Below are 17,251 nucleotides of genomic sequence, written 5' to 3'. Positions count from 1 at the left end.
TAAAAACGGAGATGTACACATTAACCTCGTGCACGCCGACATCTCTGTATTACAATACCAAAATCGCTGGTATATAGGTAATAGTGTAATACACACACAATGGGGTGAGTTTTTCTTTCTTCTCTTTTTTCGTTTTTGGAGCGTATATTATATTATCAGGTTACCGTGCTAAGGGCCGGTAACAATTTGGCGAAGGTCTTTTGTCCGTCCACCGGGTACACGGTATACACATCATAATATATATGTTATAATATTATATGCTGCAGCATACACGCACCACACGACCACTACCTAACCTACCTACCTATCTACCTACAAACACGGACTTGAAATTTGATTTTTTTTTTGTGTTGTTCGTTCTCTCCGAAAACACCTGGCGCGGACGAGAGACACTGCTCAACAGATCCGACGACGTACATGACGTATAAAAATACAATATAATATTATGTGCCTGGTCACGGTCCATCGGGGTGATGGGTGGGTGGGCGAGAGGGAATGAAGGGGGGCACTGTAGTAATGGCGAATACCGGTTTATTGCGTCTCCGTCGAGCGTATTTAGTGGGTAACCTACACGAAAACGACGGCGCGGCGGCGGCGATTCGACCGCGATGAGAACGGCGATTTTTCCGATGCCGCGCGGCCGCCGTGAGTGTTGCGGTATAATGACTATCCACCTAATAAACGGCTAAATAGATACCAATAACAATCCGCAGCGTTATTTTCGGCGGTTGATACCATTAAAGGTTCCCGCGGCGAAAAATCTCGACAACAAACAGCACAACGCGATATTATACAACAACGACTACACCGTGTACCTAATAATTAGACGCCTGGGAAAAATAGGTTAAGCGAGAACTTTTCTCATCAGGTCCCCGGTAGCGCCGTCGTTCACACATCTGGAGTGGCTCCTGTCCCCCCACGTGACCGAAACATGAAATAACAATTAGGTATTGTTGTCATATTATATTTTCTAACGTAATAATATCGCATAGGTATACATATAACTATTCGGGTAGTCCAGACTCTTGAGAAAAAAGAAATGATATTTCCGGCATGACGACACGATACTTGGGTACAGGTACCCCATGGGATCTGGACAGGTAACCGTCATCGTGAACAAGAATATGAGAATAATAATAATAATAATAATATATGAATGCAGCGGCTGTGGCAAGGGTGAGGTGTGTGGGGAGGGTGGGAGGCTTGCATGAAAAGGAGGTTGCTGGACTCGCGATACGTCGACGACGGGGGATTTCGAAAGAACCGTTTTCGTCGGATGGAAGTAGACACCACGTAAAACCACGATACATATATCGCTATATACGACAAACGTATCAGCATAATAATAATATTATAAATCAGATTTCTCATTTGGCGTTTAATAATAATAGGTAGTGCCCAGTGTACGCATGCACAGCAGTGATTTAATTTTCCGTGTGCCGATCGAAAACCTGTTTTTGCAGATCTGCGCGGAGATTCGCGCGCGTCAACGAATTACACCGGTTAACAGTAAGTTTATAATAATAAAAATAATAATAATAATATACCGTTCTACGCGCACAGTATTAATCGATTGCTTAAGATATTACTGTAAGATAACAATATTATTATTATAATAAACTAATGCTATTCCGCGCAAAAATAAGAACATCACATTATATTCTATTCGAAACGGTCATCGATTATTATTTTTATTTTTACCTCAGACAGATCGCTGGTCCACGCCAACGTGTCGATAACTGTCTTGTCATAATCGTTGAAGCTCAGCGCGGCCGTCGTGCCGCATAGCAGCACTAGGAGGACCGCGGACGCGAAACCCGTGGTGGTGGTAGTGAAAGATTTCATTTTTGAAATAAAATAGACCGTCACTCGAAAAAAATAAAATGGAACACTGGAAAATCTTTAAAACTCTATTTTACGTAAAATGCAACTGCTAATACTAAAATAATAGTACAACGATAAAAAATAAATTTTTCATAAAAAAAAAAAAAACCAAAACTAATTCCCGTCGAAGAACATAATATTACTCTCGGGCGAAACGGGGGACGGAACTGCAGAGCGCGGGCACCTAACCGGGAGACGACGTCGACAACGACAACGATGAGAGTGGTGCCGGTAAGGCGGTAACGGACAGACTGATCGAAACGGGGAAATAAAACCGCGGGATGGTACGGTGCCGGTGCTGTTGCCGCGAGATCGGTACAGCCGCGTCTGCTGACGGCGCCCGGCGAAACTACGCGCGGCAGGCGGGCCAGTCCGTCCGGATCAATATTTCCCGCCACCGACGCGGCGCACTGCAACGGTTCCACGCGCCGCTCACCGGTCCGCGGTTGATGACCGGTCGCGGGTGGTGGGGCGGTAGCGATGGCGATGATGGTCGCCGTCGTTGTGGCGGCAACGTTATGGCGGCGGCGGCGGCGTCGTCGGATGCGTGTATTTTATTATTTCGAATTTACCGCGTCCGCCAGCCCGGCGTATCGTATGTCCGACGCCGGTGTGATTGCAGGTCGTGTTTTGATTGAGACGCCGAGATTATCGATTGTCTCAGGGACCCGACAACGCGGTGATAGTCATACGTAATCTGCGCGGAGTCACCTAAGTGTGCCGCGCTGACGGAGAAGCTCCGTAGTGCAAGAAAACCGTACCTACCTCCAGTCTATTACACAGTGTAATATGTTATTATGGGGAACGCGAACGGTTTTCTATTTCCCAAAAACACCATGTAGGTAGAATAAAGTAGGTATTATAACATCACGTCATCACGTAACATATTTAAATATTATGCGGTATACTGGTATGTAATATAGGGATGTTAAATAATATACACAGAGTGTAACAGGAAGACGTGACAAATGAAATACATATTTGTTCTAATCGAAATTTTTTTTTTTTTATATTTATCATTTACAGACCTTTGCACTACATGTAGGTATAACATAAACATGTTTATCTTATTTTAAAAAATTAAAATTGATTTTAAATTTTAAAATTTAATCTGGAATACATTTTTTGATTAAAAAATAATTTATTCGTGTCACGCAGTTTATTTTTAACAGTTTTTTGAAATCTCGTTATTTTTGTTAAGTTAAATCAGATGTAAAAAAATTTTAAATTCAAAAACTATTTAGACCTAGCTGCTTTAAATATTTAAAAAAATATATTAGATACTTTTTAAATTACAATGAGTTTTATTTTAAAAATTAACGTCTTGACTTAGATAGGTAAGTGTTTTTACAGTAAACATTTTTTCTAAAAATTAGAATTAACAAATAGGCTATTGTGAAATTTTCAAAGAATTTTCAAATCAGATTTAATTTTGAATTTAAAATATGTAAGTAAAAACGTTATATTTTACGTCTCATCTCCATTAAATGATAATGTGGAAAAAATATTGATTAGAAGTTATTTTTGTTAGGTCTTCCTGCTGTTACACTCTGTATATACATTATGTATCGTATATAATGATAGCTACCGCGCGGTATTGACGACGACGGTAATATTATTATTATATACCTACGAATATGCTATACGTTCAATAGGATTTTACGCTTTTCAAGAAAAAAAAATTCAATACCATTTCGTTTACAAGAGAGTGTATAGTGTAAAATCATCTTCGATCTCGTAATTTTGAGTTTACATTGAGTATAACGATCAGCAATAAATACAAATTGAATACCTACAACGAAAAAAATATATGCTATAGGTATTAGGTACAGAGATATATACCCATAAAAAGTATGTAGTTGTGATCACACGTTTATAAAAATGTAGTTACCTACGTGGCAAGTGGTAACGGTAGCTAAACAATTTGATTCATTTTTATAATATAATAACAATATTGTATTTTTATGGTTGAGATATAACCAATTGCTCTTATACTGTTGAACTATATTATTAAATAATTTTAACTTGTTTTTAATAAATGTGCAAACTTACATAATTTAGTTCGACTTTTTAAAAGAAATATATTCTCTTTTGTATTATTTAATTAGATGTTTTATAAACTTCTCGTTACAATTACTATATTAATTCAGTAATGCATTTAACTATTATTTATTCATCCGTGTATGCTAAATTTTCCATATATCTTAGTGCTATTAGTATTTACCTTACTAATATACTATTATACTTAAGCCCATACAGTATTTTCTGATTCCCATATTTACACAACACAATTAAATTTAAAAATAAATATTATATTATTTAATTTGGTTAATATAACACTATTATTTGATTATATTTTTCCATACTTTTCTATAACATTTAAGATAACCATATTATATGTTAATATCATTGATTCCAAAAGCAAATACATGTTTTGATTAATCAATTTTGTATTTTCTTCATGAAAATATTGTGGTGAAGTAAAATGTGACGCAGAAGAAAGAATAATAAAACTATAAAACACACATTGTTCTTTTGAAAGGAAATTTATGTCAGTCGAGACACTTAGAAAATGTTACCACTTATCTAACCTTTACAGCTTGCACATATTTACTATATGAAGGGACTTGAAGCACTCTTTAGTGCTCTATACTTCTATGTATTATAACAATATGATCGAAAAAACTTATCCCTTTTTATTTTTGTTTTTATTGCATCCTTGAAGCTAAACGCAAACTATCTTGAATTGTATACTTACGCAGTTGTGTGTACAAAGTACATAATGTGTACCTATTATTAAAATTATAATTTTCTGACATATTTTTTCACTGTGAAGGAACACAAATTAACCATTAAAAATACAGTATTTTCTATGATATTTTTTTACTAACCATTTATGAGTATAACACAAGTAAATTATGTTGTACATATTACTTATTCGGTTTATCATCATAATATTAAACGTATTACACAACTGAATAGTTTTATGTTCACAAAATATTACACACGCCTTGTATGTTTAAAGATATGCATCTAATTATACATTCACATGAAAAACTATTTAAATTTTAAAATATTCAAATTTTGTTCAATTAATTAACAGTAAAAATTAAACGTAGCTAATGAACAAATAAAGTTTGTAGGTATAGTTACTACTTAATATTATAATAATTATTAACAACTAAATTAAAATAATTTGTTGAAGTCCTTATAATATTAAGAAACAAATTAATATGTAAAAATAAATAATTTTGACTCATAAATTATGTTGGTACTAAACAATATTAAATTATATTTAGTGCTTCGTCTTACTATCTTAACCTCGGCAATCTTAAGAAGAAATTTAAATCTATTTATACCATGCTATTATAAAGCCGAACGCTACCCAATGACAATATTAAGACAATATAGGTACTAATAATAACGATGATGTACATAGTAAATTCGGTTTCTACATATTGATCAGATTAATCATAACTTTGTATACGTTTCCTGCGTTTCTGCTGATATTTCTTTTTCTCATTGTGAAATTGCTGCGGTTGAGCGTTTCTCTCATTATTTTTTTATTCTGTTTAAGAAGAATTCTGAAGTCTCAACAAACAGAGGAACATGGCATCTCCGTGACAACCAGATGTGGATATATAGAAAGATATATTAGAAAGATCGTATCCTGAATTTATATATATATAAAGTACCTATATATTATTCATATACAATTATACGAGATACATTTTAGAAATATCATATGGTTTTTTGGGTAGATAAACAAGAGAGCGAAAGAACGAAAAACAGAAGAAGATGGATAAATATTTTATCATTTTTATTATAATAAAGAAAATACAGTGGTCGTCGCTTAATGTAATCACTTTGGTACGGGACATAACTGATAACAAAATTCGATTGTCTAAACGAAATTTGAAAAAATAATAATAATGTACCTAGTATTTAATTTAATATTATTGATTATTAATTAAAGTACATATTATTAGGTATATAAAATTTAAAATTATTATAAATTAAATAAAATGCAAATTAATGTTAACTACTACTAACTTGAACAATAGTATTTTTTTATTGATGTTTATTTTTTTTTTTTACTTTTAATCGTAGGGCCTCTCATTTCAAAAGAACTTGGATGTTTTTCGGTATCTGTTTGTGGCTCGAGCTCTATTTCTCCAGGTTTTGTTTGTGTAAAGCATGTACAATACCTTCTTCAGTAAAATTTGATTTAGTAGGTATATTTTCATAGATTTTCAACCAATTTTCTGATAACATTATGCGGCTTATTGATTACAATAACCGGCATAATTTACACATATACTTATACTTTTCGATAACAATAGACAATTGATAAAATTAACCATGATCATATACTATGATAATTTTTACATTACTATGTAACATGTAAGCGACGACCTCTGTAATAAGTAGTCATTACTTAGTTATTATTTATGACATTTCTATCGTTATAAATTTGTTCATTTGCTCATTTTATTCATATTTTTAATGCACACAAATTAAATGAAACATTAGTAATAATAATAGTAATAGTAATAATTTATTACTATATTTATTACTGTTATTACTTTATTAGATATGCTATAGATACTTTTGTGTGAAATACCGACACTTTTTATCACGCTATTTTAATATGGACAAAGCGTCTCTGCCCCTTTTAACGCATTGTTCGTGATTGAATTATTTGAATTATTCACCAAATAAAATACAACAGTCACTAATAGAATGATAATAGATTTTAAGACATGCTTGCTAGTGCCAATGTTAAATCATATTTGAAGATTCCTATAGGTGTTCGTAAAAAAAGAAGTTTAAAAACCCATTAAATACAGCCGTAGTTAAATGTTAAATAAAGGACTTATATCTAAAACCTAATGATCTATTTTAATATTAAGTAATAATATTATATTATTTGAAAAATAAATCCTAAGAATACAACGAAACTTGAATAGTATTATAATTTATAACTAATTTATGATTAATAGTTTTTATAATCAATTTAATAAATGGTTAGGTTTGGGTTCAACCAACTATCTAAAAACGTGTAAACAGTTCAAATGGAAGTAATTATGGGTGACGTCACCAAAAAACCGTTAATACAATAATACAAATGTATATACAGTAAAATACTAAAGGTAAATACAGAACATGCATCATTCATACGTGGACGTTTGATATTAATAATTAATGCATTGATGTATATAATAGTAGTAATTTGTTGTACAATACTAAATCATTCATTCGTTAAATCACTAAATACAATTTTCTATTATTATGTTCTTCAACATAAAACATTTTTCTTGTTTCTTAATAAAATAATAATTTCTGCTATATAAAAGTATAGGAATTTGTTATTTTTTTTTCAGATAACACAAAAAACAATCTATTTTTATTTTCATACAAAATACTGTTCCTTAATAATATATCTACATTATATTATATATTTATATCTAGTATACAATATACAATATACTGTTGTATATTATCTACACTATTTTGATTTGAAACTCCAAAAATAAATATTTTTATTTTTAGATACTGCAACAGTATGTATCTAATTTTGTGTTTATTAGAATAATATATAAAATACAACCGGTTCAATGATTACGGTACCATGTTTTATATATTTGTAGAGGAGTTATGTTTGAAAATATAAAAAGCCAATTACATTCAACTTTATTTCATGTTATGATTTTGATATGGATAAAAAAGTCTTTTAAGTATACAACGCTTAATGAGAGTAAAGCCTATTAAATATACATTAAGTAATTTATAATTTAACTCTGCTTAAAATAAATACTAAAAGTATTTTAAAAATTACAATATACTTGCAAAAAACAAAAATTAAAACGTTTTTCTTATTCGTTTTTGTATTTATATAATATTATGTATATATTGATTTATTGCGGTAGCTAAATTATTATTAATTTTTTTTCGTATTATTATTCAGTTTAAATCTCGGTTTAAATACATAAGTCAAAACATTTTTTTAAGTAATTAATACCTAAATTGTATAACAATAACAGTTTGAGAATTTTCTTCACATTAAAATTATTATATATCACATTAAGTCTGCAATATATTTACTCCAACATACCAGCGGCGTAATTAGGAATTTGTCTTAGGGGGGGATAAACATTTTTTTCCACACAAAATACTTGGATTTTCAAGTACAATATCTGGGAAAACTATTTCATCAAAAATTCTTAAACTAATATATATGTACACAAAATGTATTAATAAATGTGCTTTAAAATTCTAATATTATAATAATTTCTTTAAAATGTAAATTTTGAATATATTAGAATTAAAATTTACTTTTAAATTAAATAATAATTTATAGATTTCTTGATATTAATTATATTTAATATATTTCGTCGTGATGTCAGCACGATAAAACATATAATTCCATAAGCTTCAAATTAATATATTATAAATATACACATTATATAGGCTCTGGGGGAATATATCCCCCTCGTCCCCCCTTAATTACGCCCCTGATACATACGTTATCAAAAAATATAAGCGGCTAATTATGTATTCAAATAAATAACTTATATTACATCAATTCAATTATCTAATTAAAGCATAATTTTAATACCTATATATTTTAAAGCGATAACAACGTTTTCAGCCTTCGAATTGATATAGGTACGATGTTGGCATACAGTTGTTGAAAAGTCATCCCTTGAAATGTATTATACTGTCAATTTAAGGTATGGTAATATGAAAATCTCTGTCAAAAAATTAAATGTCCATTGGCAAACATTATGCGCATTTTTAATTACATAATTATTATTAACAATAGAGTAGTTTAACCGACAATAACGTACTATCAGAAGATGGGTCAATATGTTCCTTGTCATAGCCTATTGTTTAATGTAAATTATTAAATATATATAAATTTTTTTTTCGTGTACACTCATCAGACCCAGTAGCGGCGTCACGGTATACGTAGTATCAGAAGGAAGCAATGTTCCGGCCGGCTAGGCATACCGCGACCAACGCCCTCGTGAACATTAGGCGAAAATAAAGGTCATAAAATAATAATAATAATATTAATGTAAAATGTATAATACACGTTTTGTCAAACGTAAAATATATTTCATATTTAAATCGTCCAGTAATAATAATGAATAATATTCGTTTGTCATTATATAACACTTGTACTTAATAATTATAGCATGATTATTATCGCCATTATTTGTGGCCCGGTCGTCATTCAACGGGATGAGACATCCCCCCGAGTTCAGTAACCTCGGTTTTTAAATTAACAAAATATTTTATAGATACATATTTTGTCAAATTAAAAACCGAAGTATAAAATACCGAAGGCGTTTAAAATCTAACGGATTTCGATGCCATAAATTTAATTTAATTTATTATTAATCAAACTTAGATAACTCCAATCCGTGGCAACATTTACATAAGACTTTTCGATGAAAAGTTCTCGTAATTAATTTTCTTCTCGGACAATTTCCAATTTCAATATTATTACATCTATAAAATGTTTTTTTAGCTTATACAAAGAATAACATTCATCTTCGAAGAGTGGCGTTTCAGTTTTAACGACCTTCAAAAGCTTATACGCAGCGTAAACAAACGTTCAAACGAAATAAATATAATAAAATATAATTACTAGCTTACGATTGCTTAGCCAAACAATGAATAATATACTTGAATATACATATTGTACAATGTACTATGTATAGAGTCAATTATTATGTACTCATTTTCCAATTACAAACTCATTTAATTAAAAACTATGCTACATTCACGGTGACAACTGCTGTCGGGTGAAACTTTGAACAAAAATTATAGAAAGTATAATAGTAGCTACATAGAATAAATATCTTGATAAACACATCAAAGGAAATTTATAAGCGATGAAAAATATCGAACCAATAACGCAAATTCAAGTTAGACATCTATAATTTAAATTGTGTATACAAAAATGTGGTATGTATATGATATTGTTTTATCTGATTCATTAATAAACATTGCAGAATCTCTTATTATATCTCTTTCTATATATTTGAACTTTGGAGAAACAGAAAACGGTTGACGTCTATAGTAAAAGAGTTTTTAATTTAAAAAATAATATTTAATTTAATACACAAGCATAATTTTTTATAACGATTTAAATTTTAAAATATTTGAATAAAATTAAATTTGAAATTTTACAAAAGTGTTTATTGACGTTTATAAAATAATATATAGCCATAAATAGGCACCTATCAAATAAAAAATGTAGGTAATAAAACATATTAAAATATTAAACTCAAAGATAAAATGTGTGATTTAAAAAAAAAATGTATATACCTTAATATACAAAAGTCAAAAAATTGAAACATTTTTAATTTAGTGTTTAGAATCTTAGATAAACAACTGTTATTTTCAAACGCTTTTTAATTATTTATAGATCAACTTCAACGATTTTATGCATTATCAATAGAAGAATAGTGAACAGTGAGTGTAAAAAAAATCAATAGTGTTTTGTGATAAATTTTCGATTTTTTGCTGTCTATCATCTGATAATTAATGAAGTAAGAGTATATTTTTAACTCACGTATATAGCTCTATTATTATAATATTTCCGTTCAACACCAATAGATAGCGGTCACAATTAGACGTTGGGAATTAAAAAGCACCCTAAAATTAAATTTTCCTTAATTTAAAAATACGTTTTTACCAGAAAACTAACACGTCATTATTTTTATAACGGATTTTAGATACAAGAATTTCAACTTGTTACTAAACGTTACGTTTAACCATTAAATGCGAATATGCTAATTTAAATTGTTTTAATGCTCAACCGTATCTTCGTATAAGTAAAATTTTTTTTTACTGAAGACAGATTTCTGTTTGATTTAATTATTACACGTGGAAATTAAAACAAGAGGGAAATACATACCTACATGTATTATTAATTATTAGACACTGACTAAAGGTATAACTAATTGGATTTATTAATCGTATACACGTATATAAAATTATGACGACGTTGATCGATATATATATTACCTATAATAGTGGTTATTTATTTTGCTTCAATAAGACTTCTCGACACTTTGATTTTCCGTTCACAACATTAATATGCAGATATTGATTACATTGGTATTCAAAATACTCAGTACTCTGTTATTGCTATGTACTGTAATACTGAAGCGTCTGGCAATCCATGAGTATATATCTATAGTACTGCAAGCCACGTATTAGTGACAATATGCATGGTTAAAAGTAACGTAAGGTTTCTTAAATGGTTTATATAAGTAGGTACTAGATAGATAATATTCAAATTACATTTGTTTTTTACAAATTTTTTTTTTTTTGAAAGGAGCTTTTAAATCAATTATTTATTTGTAATTCAGCACGATTCACACAAATAATATAAAACATAGATTGAAATACATTTATGTATTGATTTAACAAGCATAACTATTATTATTACCCGGAATAAACAATTCACAGAAAAATACTAACCATGTAATGTACTAACAAAATCATTGTAATAACTAATCTTATATCATTGTTAATTGTCAAACGCCAGCCAGTGACCTTCGCTGCCGAGGCTTATTCTAATAAATAAAAAAAAGCGGGTAAGTCGTGGATGTCGCTCTGCTGTACAGTAGGATACTGTAATGGATGGGATTAAATTTGAATGCAATGATAGGTATCATTGTATACGAAAAACGATTCTGAACGGAGATGATTTGTCAGTCTAGGATATATTTAAATATTGTCATATATTCTATTTTGAAACAAATATTTTATTTTTCAATTATAAGACGCATTTTGCATAAGGCATAGTTAATCAATTAGTGTAGTTATCATGTAGTTATCATAATTCATAATACCTTATATTATCATAGATATACGAATACCTGGTTTGAGGATAAATCGTTATCATTACGCGATTTCATAAAAATTTAAAACTCAAACGCTCAAAACATTTTTCCTATAATGACACTTCAAATTTTCTCTATAGCTATTTGAAGCAAAACTTGTGGAAAACTTGGTGTTAAATTTTATAACCTTAGATATAAATACAAACAATATTATGAATTTTGAACTACAAAATAATTTGCAAATATTCATGGTTTTGACAAATTTTTGTCAATATTTGAAATTCAAATGCTAATAAAAATTTAATTTAAATTTCCGGTGGACATTTTTTTTGTGATAAAGATTGACAAATTTGTAAGGAATCTTGTATTAAATTTTCAAATCTTAGAATTAAAAAGAAAAACTTTTATGAATTTCTATCTAAGATAATTTGAACATTGCCGTAATTTTTATGTATTTAGTCAAAATTTGAATTGTAAATTCTTATAAAAAGAATTTGAGACTATAAATTTCTTTTATTTTTCAACTGCTACTGTAAAATTATATTAGGAGCCTTGTATTAAATTTTAAAATCTTAGAATTAAAAAGAAAAACTTTTATGAATTTCTATCTAAGATAATTTGAACATTGCCGTAATTTTTATGTATTTAGTCAAAATTTGAACTTCAAATGCTAATAAGATAAAATTATGCCTAGGTATTTTTATAAATTTTTTATTACTATAAGAATAACTAATGTGGAACTTTGTATTCAATTTTCAGGTATTTTGATAGGGCCAAAAAAATTTTATCAACCCTTCAAAAAAATTTTTCAGAAAAATTGAAAATTTCAGTTGTCTATAAATATCTCAAAAAAAGTCAAAATATTTTGAAAATTAAATCATGCAAAGAAAATGCCAATCTAAATAACTGATAAAATTTTCACGTATCTACGACTTATACTTTTTGAATACTAACAAATATTTAAAATCGTTTCAGAATAAATCGTTATCGGAACGCTATTTCGTAAAAATTTAAAATTCAAACGCACCTCAAATTTTTCCTATAACGACGCTTCGAAATTTCTCTATAGCTACTTGAAGGAAAACTTATGGAAAACTTAGTGTTGTATTCTTAATCCTTAGTTATAAACACAAACAATTTTATGATTTTTCAGCTTCATATAATTACTTGCATATTTTCGCATTTTCGACAGATTTCGTAAAAATTTTAACTATAAACGCTTATAAAAAAAAATTGTGCTTATGTATTCTTATAATTTTTTAATCACTTTAAGAATAACTTATGAGGAACTTTGTATTAAATTTTCAAGTATTTTGATAGGGCCAAAAAAATTTTATCGACACTTCAAAAAAAAATTTTCAGACAAATTGAAAATTTCAGTGGTCTATAAATAACTCAAAAAATGTCGAACATTTTTGAAAATTAAACTGTATATAGATATCACTAACATTAACATTTGGTGAAAATTTCAAGTATTTACAGTGATTAGTTTTTGAATAACAACCATATAAAAATATCGATTTGGTCGAAAACGGGTTTTGCGTAAAAATTCCCGTTTTTCTGTCATTTTTTTTTTGTTTTTCTCGATTTTTTTGAAAACTGTTGAAAGTTTGAAATCGAAGCATTTTTTCGACTAGTTATGCTGTACACAGACACAAAAAAAAAAAAACACACACATCATTGTAAAATCAATACATTCATCACTTCGTTCAGAATCTAAAAACACACATCATTGTAAAATCAATACATTCATCACTTCGTTCAGAATCTAAAAAAATGAACACAGAATATTTTTGTTAGAGCTGGTATTATAGATACGCAAATATGTAATAAGTATAGTTATGCTTAATGTTTATAGCTGTACACCATAACATCTTCACTTTTACTTAGATCTTACAGTATAGAACAAACATTTAATAACATAAATAAAGATAGTTATTCAGTAATAGGTTTGGTAAAAAAAAAAATGATACATTTAAATAACAAAAAAGAATTATTATTATACTGCGCTGCAATATCGTATGTTATAAATTTGTTAATCATTTAATAAATTTACATTTCAATAATTATTCCAATTTTAAAAATTGTCTTAGTTAATATTATCAACGTATAAATTATGATAGATTATTACTAATATTAAAAGATTTAAAAAAAAAATACGATGTAATTATATACAAACGATTACGGCACGGTGGCGTTCGCGCATCATATTAAAGTAAATGAATCGTTAATTTAATGAAGTATCATTTACTTATATCTAGTATACAGGTCATGTTCTATTTACTATTCTAAGTCTCTTAGATAATTTTCCAACAAAAAAAAATACTTAAAGTATAGTGTCTTATAGTGTCGTTATAAATGTTATAATAACGTCTTTTTTCATTAGTAAAAACAAAACGTTTTTTAATAAGTTATACTATGTTGCGTAAAAAAACGTCCGTGCTTGCAAATACGCGCGAATATACGACGAATGGCCATGGAAACAATTCGTAACACGGAGAAACTTCTATTTACGGATAACTGACGGTTTTTCATTTATCGATTGAGTTCAGAATAAATACCTATAATTTATAAAACACACTAACACAAAGTACAGGGCGATTCTTTTGACATAAATCACCCATTATCATTCAAATTTTGTTTTATATGATTTGAAGTCGTTATAAGAATAAAATGTCTAAAAAAAATCTTTTTGTTCTATTTTATGTCATAATAATACAGTGCAAGTAGATATTATTAAATATATAGTTATTTAAAGCGTTAACTTTAGTATTTATAAGTTGTAACCTGGTAAAATGTCGGTCCACTATGCCAGTTAAAAAAACTTTAAACACTATTATATTAAATTATTAACAACTTATACCTATTACTCTCTCAAAATTCAATTGTTATTCTTCGAAAGTCTTAGAAAAATATTCTTTATAGGAGTATTCAATTAAAAATGTAAGCTCAAAAAGTGATAACAATAAGAAAACATAATTTATTTTCTAAAATTGAAGTTTTGACTTCAAATTATGCAAAAACATATTTTCAAAAACGTTAATAGATACCCTTTGAAATAATTTTTAATTTAATTTTTTAAATAATCACTCAGTGTAGGTTTCACTGCAGTGTTTACTATAGAGCAATGAATAAAACTTAATGATCTTTAAATAATGGTCTACTGGCCAACATTGCCGAAAATAGCAAAACCAAAATGTTTTCATTCGGTGTAAAAGAGAAAAAATTAGTGGAATACGTTTCAAACCAATTTATAAACCCCTATAACACAATTTAAATTTTTCACACGTTTTGGCGTTTTCTCTTTTTTCATAGGCATCACATGCAGTGAGCGGATACAAACTACATCAGATTAGCTTTGCCCCCACAGGCCACAATAATAATTACTATTGACTATGATAGTGCAAAACTTTTATTGAAAATAAATATAAATTTATAAGTTTTGACTAAAACAGTTTACCCAAGTCTAGTCTAGTAATCCTCTCACTCAAAACTGTAGAAACTTGAGAGGAAAATGCTATTTAAATTATTTATAATCTGGTCCAAACAGTATAACATTCTGTTAAATTTTGTAGAAAGTATGGTCCAAAATATATCTCTCTGTTAATAAGAGAGAACCACAAGACGGTTTGACTGGCGAGATATTTCGTTTTGATTCGTCTCTGTGCTTACTGGGTCGTTCTGCATCGTTGCGCGTGCGTCATTTGTACACTCCTCGACGCCATCATACATCGTCCCACTGACGACTTGTCAATAGGGTGAACAATACACGCCACATCGTCGGGTTCATGTGATACGACCCAGGAATGGTTTTTCCCTTCCTCGTAAAATGTCAAATGCAATTCGAACTTCACACACATAATACACAACCGGAATTTTCCGTCGAATTTCTCAAACGATCGCCTAAATTGCAGCGTTCCATATTATCTTATAAGAATTTACGACAGTTTAAGGTTTCTACGTCACGCTCGGCCTGAAGAACATGGAGCACCCGAGCACTTGTCGATATTTCGTTTACATAATACTATAACAGTGTTATTATTATTATTATGACGTAATCAAAAGTGGATGGACGATTACACGTTGTTCAGTTGTTGTTGTGTGCGGCCGAGTCACACGGTTCACGGTAAGTGCATTATTTTGACGCCGATCACTCTCTAAACTCTATAGAAGATAAATCTAGTGAAGTGCTCTGTGCCGCTGCACGCGTAAGAAGACCTCGTCGGGAATGGACGGTTGTAAAATGTAATATAATATTGTGCCGCGTTCCGGTTAAATCGCGGCAAGAGCTCCCGACACACCAATCCGTAATTCCTAATTTTCGGTGTTCAATATCCTTTTACGCGGTTAGGTCATCATAGCCGGATCATTAAATACTAATCTGTTCCGAGACGACGACGAAGGCACACTATATATACCTATAATTTATAATATACTACCGTCTACCATCATGCCACACTGTCGACTGTTTATACGAAACTGACGATTTGGATTCTTATCAAATGATGGCGGTACCAGAGTGAAAACGTGGTGAAGTGGCATTTGCCTTACTGTTATCTATTATATTTTTACGCTATACTGTATATTATATCTATAGAGACCTAACACCGCTCTCTCTCTAAATTGATCTAAAGACAGTACCTAGACACAAGACACGACTATAATTTATATGCATCCTCGTCTATATCAATGTAAGTATAGTTCAAATCTAATGTTTTTTTTTTTTATGTATGTATTATGCATGTGTGTGTAAGTGTGAACAACGAAGGAAAATAAACAATCGTATATTCCATAGAGTAAGAATATTATATATATGTATAATCTGCTCTCTTGATGCTATATCAGTGTATGTTGTTATTGTATTTATTATTGTATGCATGCAGTAGCACACTAGAATTGAACAACAAATAAATCGTTCCTCGATTGATAGAAGATAAATAAAGCACCAAAAATAAGTACGAATCTATTTTGTGTGTGTGTATTGACGGGCTGTTTTTTGTTTTATAAGTCTGAAACTAAAAATACATAAATATTTTTGGTCGACGGGCTTAAAACAAATCTATATAAATTTAATTCATATTTATTTTCTATCTCGTAATAATTTTCTCAATAGGATGAATATTTCTAAAAGTATAGGTAGATATGTATTTCGATAAATTAAAGTTTTTATTTTTGCTTTTAATTTTATCGGCAAATTTTTTAAAAACAGTTCAGGTTTGAAAATAAAGTTTGATGTAGTAAAAAGATAAATCACATCAAAAAATTGATTACTTATTTAATATGTTTTTTAATTATACTAAAAAATAAAAAACCGTGATATACAAGTAATCTGTTTTGATTAAAATTTCCATAACAACCTGAACATTTTTTAAAATTATTTAACTAATCAACTATAATTTAAAATTGGAAAATTAAAATAAAATTGAAATATAGTATGTACATATATATATTATATTATAATACACTGTACTGTCTGTACTGTCTATTTTACATACAAAAAA

At 29.3% G+C, this 17,251-nt stretch overlaps 2 protein-coding genes across 5 annotated transcripts in view; one reads left to right on the top strand and one right to left on the bottom strand.

The window, feature by feature from the left end:
- The window catches only part of Fas1 (fasciclin 1 Fas1 domain-containing), a 68,134-nt gene that overhangs the window by 36,754 nt on the left and 14,129 nt on the right, over positions 1–17,251 (bottom strand). For 2 of the 4 annotated variants that reach the window (XM_015523502.2, XM_015523503.2), the window contains exon 1: positions 1,702–2,207. The exons of 1 other annotated variant lie outside the window; for it this stretch is intronic. In XM_015523502.2, coding sequence (XP_015378988.1) covers positions 1,702–1,845 — 144 coding nt within the window. In that variant the 5' untranslated portion in view covers positions 1,846–2,207. Of the gene's footprint in view, positions 1–1,701; positions 2,209–17,251 lie in introns of those variants that run through there. One more of the 4 variants, XM_015523506.2, reaches the window with a different exon arrangement.
- The window catches only part of LOC107173095 (uncharacterized), a 29,313-nt gene continuing 27,736 nt past the window's right edge, over positions 15,675–17,251 (top strand). The window contains exon 1 of the mRNA XM_089219100.1: positions 15,675–16,441. The gene's annotated coding sequence lies outside the window, so the exon portion shown is untranslated. The remainder of the gene's footprint in view (positions 16,442–17,251) is intronic.

This window comes from Diuraphis noxia, unplaced genomic scaffold, assembly GCF_037042655.1.
Source record: "Diuraphis noxia isolate RWA-SAM2 unplaced genomic scaffold, SU_Dnox_SAM2 contig0002, whole genome shotgun sequence".
Taxonomy (NCBI): domain Eukaryota; kingdom Metazoa; phylum Arthropoda; class Insecta; order Hemiptera; family Aphididae; genus Diuraphis; species Diuraphis noxia.
The sequence above is the reverse complement of the archived record's forward strand: the minus strand, read 5'-3'. Positions and strand labels throughout refer to the sequence as shown.